Source organism: Gadus macrocephalus, chromosome 6 (assembly GCF_031168955.1).
Source record: "Gadus macrocephalus chromosome 6, ASM3116895v1".
NCBI classification, from domain to species: Eukaryota; Metazoa; Chordata; class Actinopteri; order Gadiformes; family Gadidae; genus Gadus; species Gadus macrocephalus.
In genome coordinates, this window is record NC_082387.1 from 12,970,124 (window position 1) to 12,994,742 (window position 24,619).

General features: G+C 45.2%; 3 protein-coding genes across 7 annotated transcripts; 2 read left to right on the forward strand and 1 right to left on the reverse strand.

The window, feature by feature from the left end:
• Positions 1-367: 367 nt before the first annotated feature.
• On the forward strand, positions 368-9,548 carry polk (polymerase (DNA directed) kappa). Of its 3 annotated transcripts, none has more exons than XM_060054209.1 (15): positions 368-665; positions 963-1,092; positions 1,391-1,510; positions 1,620-1,772; positions 2,302-2,433; positions 2,846-2,996; positions 3,346-3,567; positions 4,039-4,163; positions 4,316-4,482; positions 4,762-4,794; positions 4,924-5,020; positions 5,826-5,997; positions 6,428-7,603; positions 8,142-8,181; positions 8,463-9,548. In XM_060054209.1, the coding sequence occupies exons 2-15, from the start codon at positions 970-972 to the stop codon at positions 8,542-8,544; spliced, it is 2,793 nt and encodes a 930-aa protein (XP_059910192.1). In that variant the 5' UTR covers positions 368-665; positions 963-969; the 3' UTR covers positions 8,545-9,548. The 3 variants fall into 3 exon arrangements, with proteins under 3 accessions (XP_059910192.1, XP_059910193.1, XP_059910191.1); XM_060054210.1 differs by having other exon boundaries at positions 6,428-7,594; XM_060054208.1 differs by lacking the exon at positions 8,142-8,181 and having other exon boundaries at positions 6,428-7,594.
• A 134-nt stretch (positions 9,549-9,682) lies between these two features.
• On the forward strand, positions 9,683-15,892 carry ankdd1b (ankyrin repeat and death domain containing 1B). Of its 2 annotated transcripts, XM_060054225.1 has the most exons (16): positions 9,683-10,050; positions 10,358-10,458; positions 10,795-10,893; positions 10,999-11,097; positions 11,379-11,483; positions 11,588-11,692; positions 11,811-11,909; positions 12,280-12,378; positions 12,546-12,644; positions 12,780-12,878; positions 13,052-13,150; positions 13,411-13,506; positions 13,867-14,068; positions 14,885-15,016; positions 15,120-15,210; positions 15,762-15,892. In XM_060054225.1, the coding sequence occupies exons 1-15, from the start codon at positions 9,873-9,875 to the stop codon at positions 15,173-15,175; spliced, it is 1,668 nt and encodes a 555-aa protein (XP_059910208.1). In that variant the 5' UTR covers positions 9,683-9,872; the 3' UTR covers positions 15,176-15,210; positions 15,762-15,892. The 2 variants fall into 2 exon arrangements, with proteins under 2 accessions (XP_059910208.1, XP_059910207.1); XM_060054224.1 differs by lacking the exon at positions 15,762-15,892 and having other exon boundaries at positions 15,120-15,531.
• poc5 (POC5 centriolar protein homolog (Chlamydomonas)) lies at positions 15,212-23,481 on the reverse strand. 2 transcript variants are annotated; one of them, XM_060054223.1, is made up of 13 exons: positions 23,352-23,481; positions 22,918-23,001; positions 22,677-22,827; positions 21,942-22,046; positions 21,481-21,671; positions 20,344-20,520; positions 19,826-19,930; positions 19,186-19,365; positions 18,391-18,625; positions 16,988-17,142; positions 16,642-16,737; positions 16,298-16,477; positions 15,212-15,904 (listed from the first exon to the last, which is right to left on the reverse strand). In XM_060054223.1, the coding sequence occupies exons 2-13, from the start codon at positions 22,999-23,001 to the stop codon at positions 15,758-15,760; spliced, it is 1,806 nt and encodes a 601-aa protein (XP_059910206.1). In that variant the 5' UTR covers positions 23,352-23,481; the 3' UTR covers positions 15,212-15,757. The 2 variants fall into 2 exon arrangements, with proteins under 2 accessions (XP_059910206.1, XP_059910205.1); XM_060054222.1 differs by having other exon boundaries at positions 16,298-16,480.
• Positions 23,482-24,619: the final 1,138 nt, after the last annotated feature.

The window sequence follows — 24,619 nt, forward strand, 5'->3', positions numbered from 1 at the left end:
TTCGCTACATTTTTCATGCCAATAATGTGTTTTTTCATTGTTCCGGAGAGTTCATGTGAATCACCTTCGACTACATGAACTACATGATGTAATTATTGTTTAGTTTTTTATTATAATGAATAACTAATGAAAATATCTAAAGAGCATACAATTTTAAATAAAGTGTTACAATGTTTGTCCCCTAGTCACGAATGGAGCATAAGATGTATAAATTGGATGTATAAAATATTTTCATACGAGTCTACCTAAATTGTGTATTTTTTTCCGACTTCTCGTTAACTTTGTAGCGCTGTCAAAAGTAATCCCGTTTCAGAACACTGGCGGTGCCGTTTCATGTGTTGACCAACCGAGGGCAGTAAAGAGCGCGTCAGACCAAGTTGTCAGGAAGTCGTTGCTGTCCACACCATATACCCAGCCTCCCATGGTTGTGTTGTCGACCCAGCCGTGGGGTTTCCAGTTTGTATGTACATTGAAAGCCTTGGATAACATATTTAATTACTTTTGTGTCACAATGAAAGGATATCAGTGACTTGTGGGAGAAAAGGTTTCCTTGAACTCCTCGGAATGGACAACACTCCCCCAGTTTGCTGAAATGGCAAGACTACGCCACAAATTCAAATAAACATTGTTGAACGTCTTTAAAACCCGTAAGAACGTTTCAAAAGGTGGGTTGGTAGATCTGACTAACTATCAGTTATTTGTTTTTATAGCTAGCATATTTACATGTCGGATGCTACTTGATAGTAGCTACATCGCCAGAAAGTTTAAAGTTTATGATCGTTTATGGATTTCATATGTGTAGAGGAGATACAGTGAATGTGTACATACATGCCCATATCTATCGACAATTAAAGCAATAAATTGGAAGTATGGCAATTGATGCTTGTCACATTAATCAGAATCAGTAACAATACGTGACCAATGATGTGTTCCCTGGATGAACATAATATAATGACTTCCAGCCATAGCATGGAGAGTACCTCTGCAGATGGGGGTGGCTTCCTCTCCAGAATGGCCCTTAATGACAACAAGGCTGGGATGGAAGGTCTCGATCGGGAAAGAATCAACAAGATCATCATTGAGTCCTCAAAGGTAAACATGAAAACCTACAACATGTTTCTTGCCTAGGGGCTGTCAATATAGTTTCCGTAGTGAGTCCAACACACACTCACGCACATGCACGTATACACACACAAATGCTCATATAAACACACACACGCATGAGAGATTCAACATATTCATCCTAAATAACATAATACGTCAACATAATACGTCAACAAAGGTAACATGAAGTACACACTATTTGCTGCTCCATCATACATTAAAATGTTTTTCAATACATTTTTAAGAAAATTTAAAAGAAGAATCCCTTTATGCCGTGTTTCCCTAGGGCTCTAGGTTCTATGAGAATGAGGCTAAAAAAGAGCTGCAGGTGAACCAGCGCATTGAAAAGATGACGCTCCAGAGGGCTCAGATCACCGAACAGCAGCTTCAGAAAGCACACACTCAGGTGAAGAGATGTTGAGGTCACGGTGAACCTTCCCTACCTACACATGCACAAGTAGGCCCATTATTGGACCAGTAACGTCGTACTCATTCACCATCTTCTCTACCTGCAGGTAGAGAAGATGGTGAATGAGCTGGACATGAGTCGAGATCTCAGCCGTCTCATCGTGCACGTGGACATGGATGCGTTCTATGCCGCGGTGGAGATGAGGGATTGCCCCGAGCTGAAGGACAAACCTATGGCTGTGGGATCCATGAGCATGCTCGTAAGTGGAGATGTTACTGCGAGGATGTACACTACCGTTCAAAAGTTTGGGATCACCAAGAGAATTATTTTTTTTCCAATAAAAACTCACACTTTTATTCATAGTTTTCAGCTGTGCTAACACAATTACAGAAGGGTTTCCTTATCATCAATTAGCCTTTTAACACGACCAGCTAAACAATGTACCATTCGAACACAGGAGTGATGGTTGCTGGAAATGGACCTCTGTAGACATATGGAGATATTACATTAAGAATCAGACGGCTGATTAGTCCAGCTAGAATAGTCATTTACCACATTAACAATGTCTAGATGGTATTTCTGAATAATTAAATGTTATCTTCATTGAAAATACCTGCTTTTCCCTTTAAAAAATAAGGACATTTCTAAATGACCCCAAACTTTTGGACGGTAGTGTATGTGGCAGAATGGTAACCCCTTCAGGGATGTTTACAGTGGATGGCTTGCAGATCAGATATTTAAAACCCACAAAAAAACTGTGAGCATAGCCTACTCTTTCCTCTTTTCAGTCAACATCGAATTACCATGCAAGGAAATTTGGTGTTCGTGCTGCAATGCCAGGCTTCATCGCCAAAAAGCTCTGCCCCAATCTGGTCATTGTCCCATGCAACTTTGATAAATACAGAGCTGTGAGCAATGAGGTGAGCTTTAATACCGCTAACACCCCATACTGTTACTCTATTGACAACAGGAATAAGATGACAACAACGCGATAGGTATACTGTGTAGGGCATGCTACAATTATATGTATATGAACACAACGTATTAATACTCTGGTTAGATATAATTTTGTTAATACTACTTTCCAAACCAAATCTTGACTATGAATTGCATTACGTGCCCACTGAATATCAAAACTTGACGGCTACTGTAACTATACTAGTAGGAAAATGAATGACCCAGTTTCTGCTCTAAATGTAAAAACTGATTAGAGATATAAGCGAATATCTCCCAAGTTGCAAAACTTGTGATACAATTGAATATTGGACCAGCTTATTGGCCTCTTGCGACATGTCATAACAAACAGCTCACTCCTTATCATACTTTTGTTAGATCAGAAAGATCTTTGCAGCGTATGACCCTAATTTCATGCCCATGAGTTTGGACGAGGCCTATCTGGATTTCACAGACCACCTGGAACAGAGGATTAGCTGGCCCGAATCCTTACGTACACACTGCCTGCACACGGACATCACTGAGACAGGTAGTGCTTGTTTACAGGACAGGAGGATTATTTTCCATCTATTTACGTAGCAACACCTGCCCTACTAATAGCATGGTGGCCTTTTGTGTGTGTGATCAGCATCATCTAAACTTTACTTCCATTTATTTTATGCATGAAATGTATGCAGAAATGTGCCATGGAAACATTTTGACAGAGTAACTGACTGGCCAGATCTGCTCTGCATCAGTGATATTCATCTTTCAAGTCATTCAAATAACAGCAGTAATATTGTAAGAAGGCGGGCTTTCTCATCCATATCTGCTTCCCCATGCCTTGTTCCCGACTTTCTTCCTTCTTCTTCCCGACCCGGCCTACTCGGCATGTGAAGGTGAACTGCAAAGCAAAGTTCCCCAGGAGTCTGAGCCGTGCGTGGAGAACCTCTCCCCCCTTTTGTTTGAGGACAGCCCCAGTAGCACGCCCAGCTTGCCTCCCTCGGGTGAGAAGGTGGAGTCTGGTGGAGGCTCGGAGGTGTTTGGGACCTGCGTGGAGGAGGCGGTGAGGGAGATGCGCTTCCGCATCGAGCAGAAGACCACACTGACCGCCAGTGCAGGTGAAGTGCTGAGTGTCTTCTGGCCCGATGTACTGTCTTCTACAGTTTCTGATTTAAAATGTATGCTTTTACCATTGCACCCCTAACCATCCCTGTGAGGAATGGTTAATTAGCAAGGATTGCTTCCTTGCTAATTAAGGGAGTTTCTTCTTGGCATCTGGGGGGCTAGGGTTAGGGGAATGTCATCAATATATGGCCAGTTAAACCCTTAACTGGGACTGTAACTGGGATTAAGGGCTATAGAAATAAAAATGAATTTAATTTGTTTCTACTGTCTTCTTGAATCCTTCTGAAGATCAGCACCAGGATTACTGTGTTATGTGCTTGGCACTTTTATAGTCGTAGCAACAATCAAATTCATGTTCGTATTTTATTGCTATGAAACTATTACTATTTTACTATCTGTACCTGTAGTGTATTCTGCAGCGTTATGAGTCATGAGCTTTCAGTACTGTTGTTTCCTGCTTCCAGGCATTGCTCCAAACACGATGATTGCCAAGGTGTGCAGTGACAAAAACAAGCCCAACGGCCAGTACAGAGTCCCCTCCAACAGAGAGGCAGTCATGGACTTCATCCAGACCCTGCCAGTCCGCAAAGTATAAACCGATTTTCAAACTACAACATTTGAGCCACTAATCCAAAAAATGTCATGCAATTATAATGGTGTGAATATTGTGGGGTTGGACTTAACGGCAAATGTGAGGAGTTGTATATACATTTTAAAGTATAATTGTTGGTATTTCTCCAGGTTTCTGGCATAGGGAAAGTAAGTGAGAAGATGCTGAGCAGTCTGGGCATCACTACCTGTGCTCATCTTGGCCAGCAGATGGCTCTGCTCTCCCTGATGTTTTCAGAGACGGCGTGGCATCACTTCATGAGGATTTCCTTGGGTCTAGGCTCCACTCACATGGAAAGGTGACGCGCTTTGCAATTGATCCCCGCTTCGATTACAACAGTGAACTCCATCTCAAAGTGTATTACGTCTTTGGGACACACCTCTGCGGCTTCGACCTGATCGCATAGGCTTTATGTGACCTATGTTGCATGCATGGATAATATCTATGCTCTATGCCTTAGAGCATAGAAATGCACGCATACAAACATTGAAAACACATTTCATATGAGGCACCTGTTAACATTTGTCAAGATTCTAACGGAAAACTTTGTCTGGTGCTTTGGTGAACCTGGATACAGGGATGGAGAAAGGAAAAGCATGAGTACAGAAAGGTATATTTCAGCAACAACAACAACAACAAAACAACAAGGATTCCTGCGGCTAACACTCTCCTAATCATGCTCTTTGTCTCTCTGTGCGTCTCAACGCACTCTTTATCCACGGCACCCTGACTGGCGCAGAACATTTAGGGAGATGAGTGTGGTGGAGGAGCAGCTGTCTCTGTGCAGGGAGCTCTGTGAAGACCTGGCAGCGGACATGAAGAAGGAAGGACTCCGGGTGGGGAACGACTCTCGTGTGACATGTGACACCACACGTATTTGTGTAGCCTCAGGCCTACATTCAGAGTCACTGTTTCAGGGGAAGCTGATAGGCTAACATTTGAAGACCAGCTGAAACATTTAAATATTATTACTATTAGCTGAGACTTTCTTAAAGTCCTTCTTTGTAAGACTAACGAAATGGATAGGAAGAAAGTGCAGGGAGATTGCATCTCTGGAACTGTCCCAAGGGGAAAAGAGTATGGTTGTCTAACCACAAAAGGGCAGTTCCACAATCCAGAATCAATTAAAATGGTTATATTTAGTGAGGGAAATTCACTACGCGACACCACTCACAGCGGCACGTGATCTCGCTTGCAGTTCAGGCTGAATGTGATGCAGTTGCCATCTTGATCGTTTCCCCTCACAATCGATTGAAGGAAGGAAGGCCGGGGGGCTTCGCATGGCCATCACCCCCCTGCCTGCAGCCCCAATGGGCTTTGAGAGATGGAGGAAATGGAGGGCCATTAAGGAGACTGCAGGGGACTATCAGCCTTCGAAATGTGTCTCTGGGAGATGATCACATAACCAGGGAAACGCATTGCGACCCATTAGTTACAAAGTGTATTCTGACAAATTAACCGGCGGAATGACACAGATTGCCATTTATATTCATTGAATGTCATTGCCTATACAGTGTTTTGACTATTGAGCGGGCGTAATGTTGCAGTGCTTTTGTCACACCTTGAGAAATGGTGTATACCTTTTTTGCTTAAGCAGAAAATGAGTCCATCAACTGTATTTCTTTCGGGATATTCTTCCAGGGTAAAACGATAACGTTGAAGCTGAAGAATGTGAAGTTTGAGGTGAAGTCCCGGGCGTGCACTCTGCCCTGTGCCGTCGCCACGACTGATGAGATTTTTGCCGCCGCCAAGGATCTCTTGAAAACCGAGATAGAGAATGTCAGTCCTCAGCGGCTCCAGCTGAGGCTCATGGGTAATGGAGTTTATCTGTCTGCAGAGGTTACATTACTTACATTACATTTGCTTTTTAACTTTATTTATATAAACCGTTTTGTTTTGCATACCTTTGCACTACTCAGAACTATTTTGCACCATTTTAGATTTTATTTATCGTTAATATTACTGATTTTATTACATTTTATTAATTTTCTCCTTGTATATCAAATGCACCACAGGTCAGAGACAAATGAAATTTTGATACCACTATTTGTTAGGCACATTTTTAGAAATTGAAATTAAAGCTTATTTTGAACTTTGAACATTGCAGCAGCATTCTAGTTGATGAGGTTGACTGATTGCATGCATTTCGAAATAAACTGCATTAAATTACCGTAAGTGCTGCTTTTGTTTTCATTTGACCAATGTTTTTAACTAGTACCTATGATGTAACTTTGTGCATGCAGGCGTTAGAATCTCCACCTTTGTGAGCGCAGATGACAAGAAGCCCCAGCAGAAAAGCATTGTGGGCTTCCTCCAGCAGGGCTCCTCCGGCCCGTCCCATGGTATCGTTCCAAACTCCGTGAAAGAGACGGCCTCCCACCTCCCCATGGAGCGTCCTCCCCCTGCTTGCAGTCATATACTGGAGCAGCTGCCCCAGAAAGTCCCCAAGCTACAGGGTCTCCCATGGGCGGCAGGGCAGACGGGGGCACAAGTCTCAGTGGCCGGTGAGAACCAGCCACAATCTTTCTTCCAGAAGGCCTACGCCAAGAAGCTGAGTCTCCAGGTTAAGAGCCTGAGCGAGCCGGACAAAGGGCGGGGCAGTGTTTGCTCTGGGTCTACCCAGCCAGCAACGGACAATCCAAAGAGCAGTGGCGCCGCGATAGAGATGCATGAGTCAGCGCAAGGTCTTTGGGGATCAAGTGGAAACTCATCCATCACCCGTGAGGAACCTGTCCGTGTGGCCCCCCCAGAGGCCAGCGCTTCCACCTCCGGCGCCGCGGCCCCGGACCCTGAGACCCTTACCTGTCCCGTGTGCTTTGGGGAGGTGAGGACCACGGACCTCCACGTGTTCAACAGACACATAGACCTGTGTCTCAGCGGTGTCGCCACTGAGACACCCACAGATACGGACTCGGAGTCGGACGGAGATGGAGGTCCGAAGGGTTTTACCGTCATAGACGAGGGGGTCCCGGAGAAAGGCGAGAACGAAGAGAGGCAGAAGAGGTCAAACCCGGAGGACGCCCTCAGTGCTTTTAAGACGTGTGGCGCTTTACGTGGTCCTAGTGTAACTCGGGCGGAGGACACGGGGGATCCAGGCGCTAAGGAACGGCGCAGCGGAGACGAGCCCCTGATGGACCACCACGGCTCTAGAAGGGTGCATTCGTCTCAGAGGGCCTCTTCGTCGCACCGCGGTGACCCAGCAACGCAGAGCTCACGCCTCGAGGCGCCGCCCGGCCACGAAGGCTCCGCCCTCATCTGCCCTGTGTGTCAGGTCCCCCAGAACACCCATGACCTCACCGTCTTCAATCACCACGTCGACCTCTGTCTGAACCAGGAGGTGCTGCACATGCTCGCACCATCCTCATCGTCTTCTACTATGCGACCTCCGGTCACGGCTAAAAGGGGGCAAGGTGAGTCAGGTGTGTTGAGTCAGGCCAGTGCCATGCTCGTCTAAGTGAAACATAGCCTTGCAGTGAGAATAATATTGTGCTAAATGTGTCTCAACTTCGGTGCATTTCGCTGGTTTTGTACAGTATTCCCTAAATTGACCTGTGATTAGTTAAACTCACTACAGGATTGTAGTTACGATGCCATTCAAAATGTTTCCAAGTAACATTGGTTTACAGAATGGGAGGCATTTAGTTTTATTTATGTACGTTTGTATTATTTTTACATGGTGGGGGTCTGTTTCATTGCCATTCACTGTGGTAGGGTGGAAAGTGTGTGTATTGATTCCCACAGAGAAGAGACATCTTATTTGACACCGTTGGGCATCCTTTGGCCAGCTCTGGAGACGGTTAAATCACTTTCGAACCTATTCACTCTTCTCCACAATGGAGTGTTTGACCGTCCCAGCTTGCTCTTAAACCTGCCTGAGCAGCTGCATTATTTATCTCCCTGAAGATGTGGTTCAGTTGTGTCTCTTTTAGACAGTGATCCATTTCTTTTCACTCACAGAACTACACACGGCACGACCAAACAAAGGCAAAAGCAAAAGGTAAACCGCTCAATCATCAATGGTCGGTTCTCAAATAAATGGCATTCTTTGTGAATAAATAATAAGGCTGTTTCCGCACACAATGAGGTAGGCTATGTTTAAAAAATAATAACTAACACTACTTCTTTTTTTTCAACCTTGAAATTGGTTCAAATATCTTTACTTGAGTTCAGCTATTAAACAAACATTTCACAACTGCAGCAATCACCACATCTTCTGTGGAAAAAAATTGTTTTCTACTTTATTAATGAATGTGATCTATTTGAATGCTTGCGTTACAGGCGAGGCCCACCTGCTTCCCCTCCTGCTAAGAAAGCCAAAGGCCGGGGCTCCCAGAACACCATTGACAAGTTCTTCATGTGACACAATGGACTCCAGTAAGGATACTGACAGCTCATTGCGGTCTCTGACCTCAGCATGAACACGTATAACTCCAGACCCTTTTGACAGAGGTTATTGTCGGGAAAACCCAGGTGTCACTCAGTGCACTAATTAAGGGTCTTTTTTGTAGCAGGGCCACGTGCCATGGTCAATGTATGATGTCTTACCTAGTTTAAGATAAACTAGCATAAAAAAAGGAGCATCCTATGATGATGCCTCTGAAAAGGGTCTATAAGTTAGATGGAGGATTTCTAATTTGATATTATCTTTTACCAAACCTTCAGTGGTTAAAGCATCAGAACCCAAAAGTCAGTTGTCTAGTATAACAAATACAAAAAGTTTGTTCAATAATGTATAGCCTCAGCAATTTCAAATTATAGATTTTACATAAATACATTAGTTTACTATGCAGTGGACTGGAAACTATCTACATTAATGGAAAAAAATTGTAACAGCAATCAAGTGTTTTTTATCTCAAAATGTAAAGTAAGAAAATACATTTATATTTTTCAAACAAATAATAATAAGTAACTGTCAAATATCTATGGCCTTACTGTATCCTATCCATAAACTCAGTGCTTGAGATATAAATTATTGACGAATATAAGTTGATAGTTTAGTAGAAGCTAGAGTTTCATATCTGTCAAAGCAATATAGAGAACATACCCTTTAGGGTATTATGCATATATATTGAAGGCTTATCTATGTGTGCACTGAGAGTTCAAGCATTCTTTATATATATATATTTATCTCTCCACCAAAAAGACAAGTTTGTGGTTTTGCCCCATGTATGTCTTACGTTAATGATGTAATCAAGGTATGGTATGAAGATGTATTTATTTGTATAGATATTGAGCCAATAATCCTTTTCAATTGCAATATTGATTGCGTAGAATATAATAATGATGTTTAATAATATGAAGTTATTGTATTTATTTCCTAATTTATAATTCTGCGTGTCCAAAATAAATGAACATAACAAGGCATTACTGTGTCAAGTGTCATACATCAACATGTACAGAAGCAGTCAGTCGTTGTTGTGTGTGTTCTGTGTAGTGTATTTTCAAGACTTACCTGTACAAATAAAGCTAGTGCAAATAGAGTGCTACCTTCCTGCACAGTGGGAGTAGTCTCTTCATTCTCGTAAATCAGGCGGGTCCTTTCCACACTTGTGTAAAGTCACACAGAAGTTTGGAGCTTTTAGTCAACGTTTCTGATCGTGTGTTTCTGAGGAGTAACTTCCTGACAGACGGTGAAAAGACCAGTGAAGTATCCCGCAGTGAATTGTTTTCTCACTGGAGAGAAGAGCTATGGCACTGAACACAAGGCTAGGTCGGCCTGCCGGGACTAAGGCGACTCTAAACCCCTCAACATGGTTGAGAGAGGAGACGATAGCGGGGTTTTCAGGCTTTATACAGCAGAAGAGGCCACACAAAGGAGGAAAGGCAAAGGAACCAGAGAAGTCCAGCTTCAACATCAATGAGATGTGTGAGTACACTCACGGGAGAGTATACACAAGGGGGAGAACATTGTGGGACTCAGGTTTATCTTGTTGGATTTAATTGTGATTCATCTTCATCTATTTTGGCTGCATAGTAAATTATGGCATAGGCAAAGATTTTTTTTACTGTAATGAAAGAACGATATTGTCCATAAATGGTCAAAATAAGTTAAGTTGTGCTGCAATGTATTAAAGCGTATTTATAACCATGAATAATATTCAATGTACCATAACTGCACATAACCTCACTTTCCCTAAAAGTATATGTTATCGTGGTTCGTTGTCATTGGGCAGTGCTTGAGACAGAGATAAAGTTAATCGAAGCAGCCAAGCGGAATGACGTTGAGGCCATGAAGCTGTGGGGCCGGGGAGTAAATGCCAATGTAAAGAACTTGGTGAGTGGATGCCAGGGATCCTGGAACAGCCACATATGGAAATAGTCTTTTTATAGCTGATTTACTGGTCAATCTAACTTAATCTTTAATTGAATAAAATGTTTTTTATTTTTGCTTTTGTGAAGAAAAAAAAACCAGATGCTACAAAAGGTGCATGTTAGATACTTTGCCCTGTGGGTTTTACCAAGTTGTTTCATTCAAGCTGTATAAACATGGCCAACACAAAACACCCCACTTGACACCAAAGAATATTGTAAGATGGAAAAATATATTGTGATTCCCTCAGTTCCCCTGGCAGACCATAATGGCAGCTTGTCATTGTTCTTTTCAACCCAGCATAACAGGACTGCCCTTCACTTCGCTGTGGCCGGCAACAACAAGGAAGCGGTGGAACTTCTTCTGCTGTGGAGGGTCAAAGTAGACCAAAAGGACATTGTAAAGACTTCTACCAAACAGAACCACATAATGTTAACACCTCTACCTGCTTGACCCACCAGTCCCACCTCACCACCCGGCTGTGTGTCGTTGTGTCCCCTTCAGCACGGTGTAGCACCTATTCACCTGGCGGCCTGGTTCGATTGTTTGGACATCCTGAAGCTGTTGGTCCGGGCTGGAGCCGACCAAAAGATTTGTAACAATGTAAAGAAAACTGTTAAGGAGAATATCTAGTCCTTTGGTCGTTGAGACAAAGGGAATCATGATAACCACAACATGATTCCAAATATTGTCATCCTTTTACCAATGTTTCCATTAATATTAACAAAAAATAATCCGGTTTTACACGTAGAACTAAACATTTACGTACTGCAGAAACCGTTTTGACGTGTGCTGCATGCTACTTAGTTGTAACCAAGTATATTTATATTCCCTGGCGTCCTTTTCATTAGTATTTCTGCTTTCCAATTGAACGTCTCCCTTAGGAAGGGTTAAACATCATCCACTGCGCTGCCATAAACAACCACTCTGTAGTTCTGCAATACATTATCGAGGACCTGCAGATGAAGGAGCTAGACAAGCCGGACGGGGTATGCTCTGTGCCCCAAACACCCAGATGTTCACAGTGTGGTTGACCTGCATTGTAAAGCAGGCTTATTTAGTTTGCCTCTGGATTTCCACCCTCCACAACCAGATGGGGCACACTCCATTCGCGCTGGCCGCAGAATGTGGCTGCTTGGAGGTACTAGATATGCTAATGTCACCGGCTTATGAAATGGCCTCGACTAGACCCAACAAGGTTTGAATGTCTTTTCTTCTTGTATGCATCTTGGTGCACATTGTGCCGTTGTCATTTGAGAACCTATTGTCTCACACACAGTCACTTTGACGAGCCATCTCTTTCCCGTTTCTGTCAGAACGGTGACACACCCCTGCATTTAGCAGCTGGACACGGCCACTTTGACGAGGTGGGAAGGCTGCTGGAGAGCTTCGAGACCCGGGATGAAATCAATATGGTAGGCGATCAATGTTAACCATGTCGCTATTGCCATCGGGCTTCATGTCCCTTGTGGTGGCGTGTGGCTATCGGCTAATCCTCTGCTGAATAGTGACTCATACTACATTTACAGAACACTGGATTGAACACTGGATTAGTATTGATGAAGTGTGACAGACAAGTTGCCCAAAATCTGATGAATACTGCAGATAATAACTTCATGCAATCTATAACATTGCTGACAAGTTTTAAAAAGCTGAATTCAATAAGGACGTTTGAAAGTACGTCAAGGTGAGAGAAGTTGGCTCTTATAGAGTGAACCCCCGGTGTGCTACGGTTGTCGGTGCTTTCCTCCACTGTAGCAGAAGGTTGTTTTTGGTGTGTTGCAGGCTGAAGAGACAGCCCTGTACCTGGCCACTGAGAGGGGACACGAGGAGTGTGTGAGGGTCCTTCTCCAGGCCGACTGCAACCCAAACATCGTCACCTTGGTAGAGCTCCCCCTCCACCCCCCATTACTCAATCTGTCAAAGTCATTGACTTTTACTTCTATTCAATGAAGACCGCTGCTATACGGTGTCCTTCCTAAAAAGCTCCTCACACTGCCCACTAGCATGTCTCCCCCTCTGTCAATGTGAAACCCTCTCCTGTCCCCTAGACCAAAAGGAGCCCTCTACATTCCGTTGCAGAGAGGGGGGACACGTCGTTGTTAAGACTCCTCCTGGACCACGATGCCCAGACAGACTTCCAGGATCAGGTATGAGGTTTATCGACATCAACGTGCAAGTAGGTGTCAACCTATTGACCTGCGTGATCAATGTGTTTCATGCCAGCACGCCGCTTTACGCCTTCATGAGATTGACCAGAGAGGGGTTGTTTTGTGTTTGTTCAGAACCTGGAGGCTCCTCTTCACCTGGCGGTGAAGAACTTTCACATCCCCGCCATCCATATGTTACTGGAGGCCGGCTGCAACATAAATGTCGCTGACAAGGTGGGTTCTCCGAAGCTACACCTTACGTTTTTGACAATTATGACATTAATCGGCTCTCTTTTTAGAAAGTGTGTTTTTGATCAGAAATCCTGCTTGCACAAAGGCTTTGCGGGCCATTCTTGGGAGATGTGCTTGTGAGGTTGAACTGAAACCGGTCTGCGTCCCGCTCACAGAGATCCCAGACCGTGATGCACCTGTCAGCCGAGCTGGGGAGAGTAGACATCGTGGAGATGCTTGTAAAAGCTGGTGTGGACCTTACCCTACTCGACAAGGTAAGACGAGTTTAGGATCTGGTATGTAAAGTTTTTTAGTAAAACTAAAAAAAAATGTACATACCGGATCGTCAACTCTCCGGCATGTTTGCAGTTTTCTGCGGTTGAGGCTAAAGTTAGTCTATTTATCAAAGGAGGAGCACAAACTCAACATACATTGAGCCCCATTTACAATACACACAGTTTACATGTTTAATCTTGAAACTGTTGGTGTGGCGCGTTAAAACCACCAAAAGTATGCTTCCTCTCCCGTGGAGCAGCACAATAAGACGGCCCTGGGGGTGGCGGCCAGGGCGGACGAGGTGGCCATTGTTGACATGATCATCAAGGCTGAGCGGTACAACGCATGGAAGGAGGTGAGGTTCACACTACCATTCTTCTCGACATGTGGAGCTGTCTGCACGTGTCATTAATAATCCAAAATGTAGGTGCCGGGAAAACAGTGATTAAATTAATCTCCAGATGATCCATTTCCTTTCGTCACCTTTCGTTGAATTCCCAATCATGTTATTGCAGCTGGCTGTGATTGTACTGTCAATGTGATTAAGCCTGTATTTGTTCCTCCTTATCCTTCATGACATTCCGCATTGCTGCTTAGATTATGAGATGTGTGTGTGCGTGTGAGGGGAGGGGGGGGGTTTACACACCCTGTCTGTGTATACTCTGCACTGTGTGGCCTTTCTCAAGGTAATGACATGATTTGATTGCCCTTTCAGGCACATCCAGAGCTTAATGAGGATCTTCACAGCCAGTGTCCGCTGACGTTTAAGTTGGACCACCGTCAGGAGACCAAGCAGTTTCGTTCCACCGTCTGGCACCTGTCACACGGGCTGTTGAAACCAGAGGACTGGAAGAGACTGGCCGAGCATTGGGACTTCACCAGGGAGCAGGTGGAGGCCATCGAAGCGCAGTGGACAGGTGAAGCTACAGCTTCTACCAAAGGCCGAGGTCTTAGCCGTCTGCTTTAGGTCACGATGTGTTGAAAGTGCTACTCATCAGGGTAAAGGTAAGAGAGGTTTAGGTTGAGACTAAGGGTCGGCCCTGAGTGTCAACCTAAACCTCTCATACCTAAACCTTTGCCCTGATGTTTAGCTATGAGGTTTGATGTGGTTATCTCCAGTGAACAGCTGAATAATAGATAAGGGGCTGGTGTGATAAAGGTCAGCTTCAGGGTAAGGATCGGGGGGGAAAGAAAACGCATCATGAAAATAATCAGCAATGTTTATCCAGAGGTACCTAAGGCAAAGAGTAACCTTTTTCTAGAGATAATTGGCGTCGACAGAGCCAGTGGCTTACACATTAATGCAAAACGCTTTCTCCTAATTGGTACATTTCCCTGTCCCTTTGAAGACGTCCATGAGTTACATCCTACTACTAGGCACCTCAAGCAGTAGTGTATCAAACACAATACAATGGTCGTTTTTTTTAGGGGATGAGACAATTTAATCTATTAGGTCTTTATCCGGTTGATCAGGTTGAATGGGGGCAGGATAGTGTAGTGGCTAAACTAGTGTTGGACTCCAAGCCTAAAGGTTTTGTGTCCAATTCCCATTTAAATGCACTGTTGTCTCTTTGGATGAAAGGGTTTGCTAAAAGTGTATCAATAGCCATTCTTTCTATCCATGACTTACTAAATGGGCTAGCTGTCTATCAAGTATACGTATCTTGGATGTTTTTTTTTCTTTTACAGCTAGTAGACTGGTCTCGCAGGACTTGTGTGTTTTCTGTCCGCAGGCCAGCAGAGCTACCGGGAGCACGGCAACAGAATGCTGCTGATCTGGCTCCACACGGTGGAGTTAGCTGGCAAGAGCCCTGCCAAGGAACTCTACCAGGGCCTGATCAGCACCTCCAACAGGGCAGCTGCAGGTACAAGACTTGCGTATTGCGTCCAGTTTCAGATTTATATGGTATGCATACGCATGAGGAATAGCATATTGTTGCATATGTTTACCAAGTGTTCCCTATGCAGATAAGCTCCGGAAGGAGACGAAGAGCAGCAGCAGTAAGAATTGCAACATTTCCTGAGCCAGATCAAATTAATTCACACAATTTACAACAAGGTATTTCAATGCTTTGTTTAATTGATCGATTGGCCTGTACACAATGTTTTATTACAGAACAAAGCAAAGATAATTTATACATTCGTATATGACTTGCATTGGGGTTTGCACTGTAAACTTAAGCTTAGGTGTGCAAGAGAGCAGCCCTACAAAACTCACCAAAGCAGCCAAACCTAGACTTTACCATTATTTAAAACATGCCACTCATGTAAAATGAACTGTTAAAATGTAAATAAAAAAGATATATATACTGTATAAATTATGTCTAACTTCAAATACACTGGATAACTCTTGTCAATAAATTAATAGAAAAAAAGCTTATCCTGACGTCTGCTTGATGCTGTACTATGTGAAGTAAAGCAGTGTTTTTTTTTATGCATAGTACAGTAAATGTAAATAGAAAACCTGAGCAACGTGTGTGTGTGTGTGTGTGTGTGTGTGTGTGTGTGTGTGTGTGTGTGTGTGTGTGTGTGTGTGTGTGTGTGTGTGTGTGTGTGTGTGTGTGTGTGTGTGTGTGTGTGTGTGTGTGTGTGTGTGTGTGTGTGTGTCAGTCCACCACTTTGACGGAGTGCACGTGGCAGGTGCTGGGGTGGGTCCTGGAGGATGAGCTCTGGGCCCTGACGTTGGGGAGGCTGTAGCCCAGTAGGGCTGAGGGGGGGTGCCTGGAAGCAGCCGCGGACGGACCGATGTTGATCTGAAAACACACACCACCACCAAGTCACATCCTATTCACCACAAACATTAAAGGGGACCTGTATTTTTCCACCTGGCGTGTAGCAGAGTATTCATTAATAAATCTAATGAGGGCTGTAATCACACGTGGGCGTGTCCACCCAGATGTGAGGTGGATAGATTGAAAGCTCCAACAGCCAACCAGTTGGTGCCGGGGGACTTGATCTATCCGTCACACATCTGGTTGGACACGCCCACCACACAGGTGTCACCAGTTTTATTTTGATTTCTTCTATTTAATTGGCTTGTAATGACTAATCAACCTCACACAGCTAATAAATAAAACAAATGGCCCCCCCATCCTCGATTTTAATCCCGAGAAGAGCGTCGCCATGCCAGCGGCTGACGTGGTTACCTGTGAGACCGGCTGATGGCGCTCAATGATCACAGAGCTCATGGGCGGAGTCATGGACACGACGTGGAGGTTGCTGGGGCCGATCCGGCCGAAGTCCTGGCGGGCCGTGATGCGGGCCGTCACCGTCTTGGAGGGCTTCTGGTGGCCGACCCCCGCGGTGACCACCCGCCCGCCGCTGGCCTGCTGTCGGGAGGGGGGTTCAAAGTCAATACACCGCGTTTGAACTGCGTCACCGCAGAGTTTGGTGCTTTGAAGGCGCGGGCGAGTCGCAGCCTGCTCTATGCAGGGTTATGCCATCCAAAAGGATGCAGGAAGCCCTGAGATGAATAGAGCGGGGGTCTGACCTGTCTGAGGGCGCCTGCGTGGCTCCCAAGCGGCAGGGAGCTGTGGATCACCGTGGTGGACGCTTCTGGTCTGGGGACTGGGGCGCTGGAGCCCAGCTGGCACGAGGAGACACCAGGAGGGGGATGGTCAGAGAGAGGTGCAACACGGATATGGAAACTATTTTCAATCAACACCATTATGGGCCTCTGGGATGTTTTTGTGTTAATGTAATCTTTCGGTACTCGTCGACGTGCCTATGGCAAGGGAGTTCACTGAAGTTAATTAATGTAAATAGGAAACTAATTATTTGGGTTCCTGTCCGCGATGCGAAGTAAAGCAGGCGTTGGGGACGGAACCCCTTCTCACCATCAGCCCGGCCTCGCCGTGGGACGGGTGGGCGGCGTGGGACGGATGGGCGGGGGGGTCGAAGTGGACGGGGCTGAAGCGGACGGAGGAGGCGGGGCGGTCGTGCGGCTGAGCAGATGAGCTGGAGCCGAGCTCGTCTTGGGGAGGCGGGGCATCTGCAGATGGAAGGAAAAACCACGTGAATCATTAACACTGGCCCGACGCCCCATCACAAACACAGGGTGCATAACGAGCCTGACCCAATGGCTGCCAGGCAATATGGAAGAAGGAGATAACGACCTTCGGGGGAACTCCAGTCAACCACAGGGATGTGCGTTGACGGAATCCCATCTCGATGGTCTCCTCCTGATAAGCATATGCTCACTATTGAAAACTTAAAGCTTAATCACGTCCCTACAGGGTTTAACCACAGCTACCCTCTATATCATTAAGTCTACTCAAAAATAAATGTTACAAATTGAATATCATCCGACGTCGATGTTGTGATCATCTTCATTTAATACCTTCCACTTGAATAATGTTGACCTTTAACTGAATATGAAAACCTGATGCGGGTAATGGTGAGGCTACTTCAAGAGTATGATCAATATGGAGAGCGGCATGGCACGTGCGTATGGATGAAGTTAAAGAAAATACATAGACCAATGCCAACATTGATTAGCGGGGAGATCAAAGAGGGCGCTCTAAAATTGATAAGCTGGTTAGGAGTCCTTTTCCCTCTGGGTCTCCTTCCTGGACAGGTATAAAAGCAATTATATAATCAGATCCCTTCCCTTTAATCCGATTCAACCCTCCGTAATGACGTTAAATAGTTTGGCGTCATAGGCAAAAGGGACGGAAAATTAAACTGCACCTTCCGCTCGCACGCGACACAAAACGCATGGACAAAGAATCAAGATAACACGGAGATAGCACGAGGTCCGACGGCAACGACACAGCGTGGACCCCAAGCATAACCCTGCGTCTGAAGAGGTCCTTTTCAATCAGCCAGTGTTAAGTGAAGGTTACCACTCAGTGAGCAAATCCATCGACCGACCTACTGCACCGCACTGCTCTGTGGACGACTCCCGGAATAGATCTCTCCCCCGAACCCCCCCTCTTAAAACCATCTCCACCATCATTCTTAACTGTTGCCAATAGCACAAGGCTTTGGGTGTGGGGGGGGGGGGCTTTCTATCCACCTAGTCGTATTTGATCAATAGATCTCCGGCAGGCAGTGGTGCACAAACAAAAAGATAATAATGCCTTCAAGGACATTTACCGGCGAAAGCAATAGCATTAGAGTGAGTTCATTACAGGCCCGGGATTTAGAGTCATCTAAACCCCGTTTTTAAAGCTCAGTGTACTGCGGGCCAGAGTTGGTCGTTGGGTCTACTCTATGGTGATGCCGGTGTGTGTCTCACTGTGGTGATGGTGGAGGTGATGGTGGTGGGCTGCTGCTGATGCTGCTGCTGCTGTGGCGGCGGTGGCTGCAGGGGGCTCCGGCCGTCCCTCCCCGGGCTGGAACATGGTCAGGGCCTCCATGTTGAGGGCACACACGCCCCGCATGAAGGCCTTCTTCATGGACTCTTCGTAGCGGTCGCGCTCCACCCGCAGCTTCTGGATCTCGGCCTGGGCGTCCTCTACAGCGTCGCAGTGCTGCGGACGCAGGGGGGGGGGGGGGGGGGGGGGTTGTCTTCAACGCCGACATAAGAAAACAACAATATCCCCCCTAGAAGTTCCCCTACCCCCCTACTGGAAGTGAAGTGTGCTGCACTATGCGCACAAAAGCACTGTCTATTAGGACTGTGCAATTGATCGAATTTTTATCACACTTTCGAGTTTTGGGTGAACTGATCTCCAAAATATTAATTTTATTCATTAGATGTTTTAAAGAAATTGCAGAACAGCTGGAAAAAACGTGTTTTTTTGGAGAGAAATGCAGAGAAAATGCATCGTGTTTTCAAACACAAAAATAATCGTTTCAATAATCGTGATTTCAATGTTGACCAAAATAACCGTGATTCTGATTTTTTCCATAAGCGAGCAGCCCTAGCACTATGTGTGTAACTTGTATATTCCGTTCAGTGTCCTATGATATGCTCCGGTTCTGCGTTCATTTTCAAGCCCAATACACATCCCTGTATGCGTCCCCAGACTGCGCACCAGACAGTGGTCGGTCGCTGGGCGGAGCCAGCGGCGCGTCTCCCCTGCCTCACCTCCGCTATCCTGGCCTCGTAGTCGGCGGACAGGCGCACGCACACCTCCTCGGCCCGGGCGCGGCACCCCCGCTCCACCTGGTCCTTCCAGTGCCGCCGCACGAGGCCGTGCCAGCCCAGCCACACCTTCCTCTTCAGCTGCAGGTGGTAGTGCTGCTGCGCCAGCTTAGAAGCATGCGCCTTGCAGTCGCACACACACACACACACACACACACACACACACACACACACACACACACACACACACACACACACACACACACACACACACACACACACACACACACACACACACACACGACATAGAACACACACACACAAACGCAAGGGAAATGGGCCAGAGACAAGATTGCCATCACCATCAGACCATTTCCTAACGATGGAGGCCATTAAGATGATGGTACGCTACAGTTTCTTCCAGAATGAGAAATCGCCACACATGAAATAAGGGCGTCACTACTAACTATGCACAAAAGATATAGGAGGCACATTTATTAAGTACTCTATTAAGTACGTTTATACTGGCATAGATCTGGGTGTCGTACAAAAGAGATATGCATTATGGCCAAGTCATGACATTTAAAAAATATACATTTTAAAGCAAAGCGTTATCAAGCAATGGCTCTCTGCATGTGGCTACCTCCTCTTTGACCTGGCTGTGCTGAATCCTCCAGGTGGTGAAGGCCCTCATGGCCTCCATCTTTTCCTTCTGTCTGTCCAACGCCTTGCTCAGATTCTTGATCACCTGCGGAACGACAAGAGAAGGGCAATCGGACATCGCCCTAAGGTTAAGTCATACTTCTACGTTGAAAAGCAGTAGGTCAACACCCATGGTTCTGCGTCTGTGATTCTGAGAGAAGTCGGCCAAATTCGGCTCATTCAGCGTCATCTGGTGATTTTTCTTTATCAAGTGAAGACAGTGTGTGTGTGCAGTACATAAACGCAAACCTCCTCAACTAGTCAATCATTTATTAACCGGAACAACCAAGCCGACCGGGCCACCGCACTGACAAGCGGTTTAATATTTTAGATTTGTGCTTGTAAGCTACGTTGGCTAAAAGTGTCATTCAACCTCTTCATTGACTAGCTTTTGTAGCCAATAGCTCGAGCGAGAGAGAGCATCTTGCGTCACATCCAGTTAACTGCTACTGTCCATACCTCGTCCTTCCTCTGGTTGGAGGTCTCGTAGGTCTGCAGCAGCTCCTTCAGGCTGCTGAGCTCCGTGCTGAGGCCAGCCGACCGCGCGCCACAGCGCTCCCTCTCCTTCCTCAGCTCCAGCTTGTGCTGCTCCACCAGGGCCATCCGCCACCTCCTCAGCTCCGTCAACACGTTGGACTGCGATGGGGAAGGAGAGGGTCACCAGGAGGTCACAGCAGGTTCACTGCAGTGTGAGGTCATGTATGGGGGAGGTATTGGGTCACCTTGAAAGATTGTCTCCTCGTTATTTTCCACAAAAAGAAAAGAACATGGCCTTTTGGGGAAGACAGTTGTGCAAACGCTGGTCACTCCAAGACACTCCATATTTCTCATGAAATACTGCTGATTACGATGCAACAAATGCAATGAATAAAAACATACATTTTTCTCTATTCTCAAAGAGATTTGTGGTAATTTGGCCATGCACGATTTAAACCAGCAAGCTTTTGTCTGTGGACACAGTTTGAGGCTGTCAAAGTGGTGCACTCACAACAAGCAATATCCAGTAGCTCATAGCGGTTTAAGTATGAGGCGATAACGGAAATTGGGTAGGAATGAACATGCAAATATTCGTGCTGTTACAGTGGGGCCAAAGTAATCAGGACATTTTCAAAACATTTTAAGAATCCCCTCAATCCATCTAGTTTTAGTGGTGTACAGTGGTTTACACAGAAAACAGTCGAAAATTCCCATCCCCCCATTTTTTTTAATTATTAATATTTTGATTAAGAATTGTTAATAAAGGAGTCCAGATCCAGTTCATATTACAATAGAAACACAGTTTGGTACTGTGCAGCAGATTCACTCAAAGTTAAACTCAGCCATTCCGATAAGCTTTTAAAATTATTTGAATTAAATGGATTATTTTATATTACTTAACAAGTCTCTTCCCAAAAGCTCTTATATTGTGAAACTGAGATCAACCATTTTCTTATTTGATTCTAAAATCTTCCCACTAGATATGGTTTTATTTTATTCTTGATTAATGAGGATTGCATTCAACCACCCAAATAGTAATAATAATAATAATAATAATAATAAGAAGAACCGCACACAAAGAAATAATGTCATTTTCTTAATTGACAAGTGCGCCCTCACCTTGAGATGGCTGCTCCACGTGTCCAGGATGTCCTCCACCTTGCTGACGTTCTCCTCAGAGATGAACCGCTCTGTCCCTCCGGACTCCCAGGAGTCCGGGCTCGTCTGTCTGGACCTTCCTGCCTGCGCCCGGGACCTGTCCGAGGGCCCAGCTGAGGTCCCGCCAGAGGAGTGGGCTGCAAGCTCCTCCACTAGGGGGACGAAAGAAAGACAGGTGGTCTTAACTGATGGTAAACCACAGCAACACACTAGGATGGGCTCCATCTCATCACATCAAGGGGTCAATCAATTTAAATTATTAAATGCAATCTATCTCTCATATGCGATGCGATTTTATACACATACATATATATTCTATACTTTGAGCTCAATCTCACCATAACAAACTCTAGATTGTAATGGGTGTCCACCATAATTTTTTGACGTTGTATTTATATTATATACTTTAAGCGCAAGCTCACCATAACAAACACTAGATTGTGAGTGGGTGTCCGCCATTTGGGCGGAGGATGTTGTTTTCCCCACCCGCCTTGAACGTCGGTCATGTGCCACGTCATGTATGACCCCTGGAGAAGAGGAGATAGACGTTGTTGATGTGGGAGAGGAAAAGACAAGCAGACACAGTTGAACACACAAGGGTGTTCATAAGTGACTGTGAATGGTGTTAAAAAAAAATACAATAAATAGTGACAAGTAAGAAGACGTAGGATGAGTAAGCAGGAAGTGTGTGAATACACTTGTAAAGGCTGCTGGTAAAAAATGTTGAATGAGAAGAGCGCAGTTTCTCATCCGGGAAAACACTGATGTCAATATCTTAATTAAATCCAGCAGGGAGTGCGGGGGCTGCACTTAGCAGCATGGGCAGAGTGCCAGCAGATCATTGCCAATCAGTCTGGCTGCCATCCACATCTCTGTGCTCGACTACATGACAGCTCAGGCGCTGAAGCTCCTTTTTAGATTGTGGCGTCAAGGGACACGACTGATGGATTGGCTAGGACGTGCTTGTTGTCAAGGGTTGGGGTAAACCGTATCATTTGATGAATCTCAAAACGTAACATCAAACTTTCTAACGCAAAATCCCTCATGACAGTCGATAATTGAAGGCAGCACACGGTACTCCTCTGCATTTGTGTCAGTCAGAAATCTTTAGTTCAATTAACATGGCTGTGACTGTGTATGGAATCAGCTCAAATCACCTGCTTGGCGTTGTGATTTCACGTCATCCATTCTATGAGATGGTCTAGCAGCTTCTCTCGAGGTGCTAAGCCAGCTCTGCATGTGAGCAGAAGTGGGTCCTTCAAACTTTGGCGTGACGACAGCAAAGCGAAGAAGCTCCTCGTACTCGTCCTGTGAGGTCCCCATAAAGAGCACATGTATAAGGTCACATGTATGACATGTTTGTAAGATGACATGCTGTAGAAAGACATGTTTCCTCACCTGTAGCTCGGAGGACACTGAGCTACCCCGATCCGAGTCCTTGGGCAGAACTGGACTGGTTGCTGCCCCCTCGTCTGAGGACATCTGCAGGGTCAAGGCATGGATTAATCTCGTAAACAGAGTCACTGACAAGCCAAACTTAACTTCCTGTTGTGAATTTGGTTTCGTTCTGTCGAAAGATACCCTCCTCTAGCAATCCAATAGATTCAACAAACGTACTATTTGAAAATAAATGATTTAAGATGCAGGGAGGGGAATTTAGCGGATGTAGTGTATTCGTATAGGGAAGTGAAAGTACACGCGAATAAATCAAAGAAAACAAAGGTTATTAACGAATTGGTTTCGTATCGTCTGCGTTTGTAGTTGTTTACGTCAGTTGAATAACACCACGAAAAACAAAATGCCGTAGTTGCAATGTCGCACAAAAGCCATACCTCCTTCACTCAATGTTACAGAAGAATCAGCAAACTCTTCCCAGTCAGCATTGTAAACTTCACGTCAGTTGGAGGACGCTTGCTAGCGTTTCAAACGAACAAGGCGCAACCCGATTGGCTGCCGTTTCCATTGACATCCGTATAGACCTTTCTGATTGGATAGGGCGTAACCGTAGTAACTATAAACGGAACAACGCAGACGCTAGGGACAAACAGCGACAAATCCGCAGCTCCGCCTTTCAAGATTAGCAGGTGCTGCCTTGTTTAGATATGCTGACACAGCTATAATCATAAGCAGCAGTTTAAATAAACACTTCAAGATCTATTGTTGATTAAATTAAACGATCAATTCTCCAGTATTGTAAATACTGTATACAACAGGTTATACAGTTGCAATTGTAACTTTTTCATTGCATTTCGACCAAAGTTGCTAATAGATTTCTTGATGCAGGAAACAAATGGTGTCCATTCAAAGACATTAATAGGCTTTCAGGTGGCATGTCCACTACTTCACTTGTCCATATAAGAGTGTCTAAATCATTGGGGCGAACCACCATCACAACAATCTCCCTGTTGGCGCTTCCCTTTGCAGTTTGAGGACTAACAAATGACAATAATTTGCCCATGTGATGTTGAGAATGTCGCATACCTCGGGAAACTCATGCGATTATTAGTATCAAGCCCCACATATGTGGAATGGCTGCTTGGCAGTCTGTGGGCTGGCAGGGATTCAAAACAGAGGAGACATATGGTGCCTCTCATCCATGGCATGGCTGGCAGAGCTGGTCTGGGGCCTCCTTACCACCTGGCTGAATGTGACTGTACTCCGCTCTCAGGAGGAATGCTATCATGCTGCATTAGACCTGCTGCAGTCTGAATTTGAATTGGATGGGGGTGCACTGAGGGGAAAGCGGGATAAGCCGTTTGTCAGTGTGCAAAGATCCCCCACTAACTGTCCACCAATGTAATTCTAATACTTTAATTCTAATCCTGTCCATATCCTGGCATACAATCTCCGATTTTTCGAGGGAGGTTGTCTGAAGACATTTTAGGCATTTTGTTAGTTAATCTACACTTATGAGGGCTGTATGGGATTGGTTGACAAAATAACTTGAAATACTCCGGCCAAAATGTTGCAAGCCCTTTCAGTGATATTACGCAGTGAAAACACTGTATCTCTGGGAAAACATTTATGCTGAAAAATTTGCATTTATATTATTATTTATGCCATGTGACTGTTACAATTTCAGTTGAATAAAAGTCTAAAT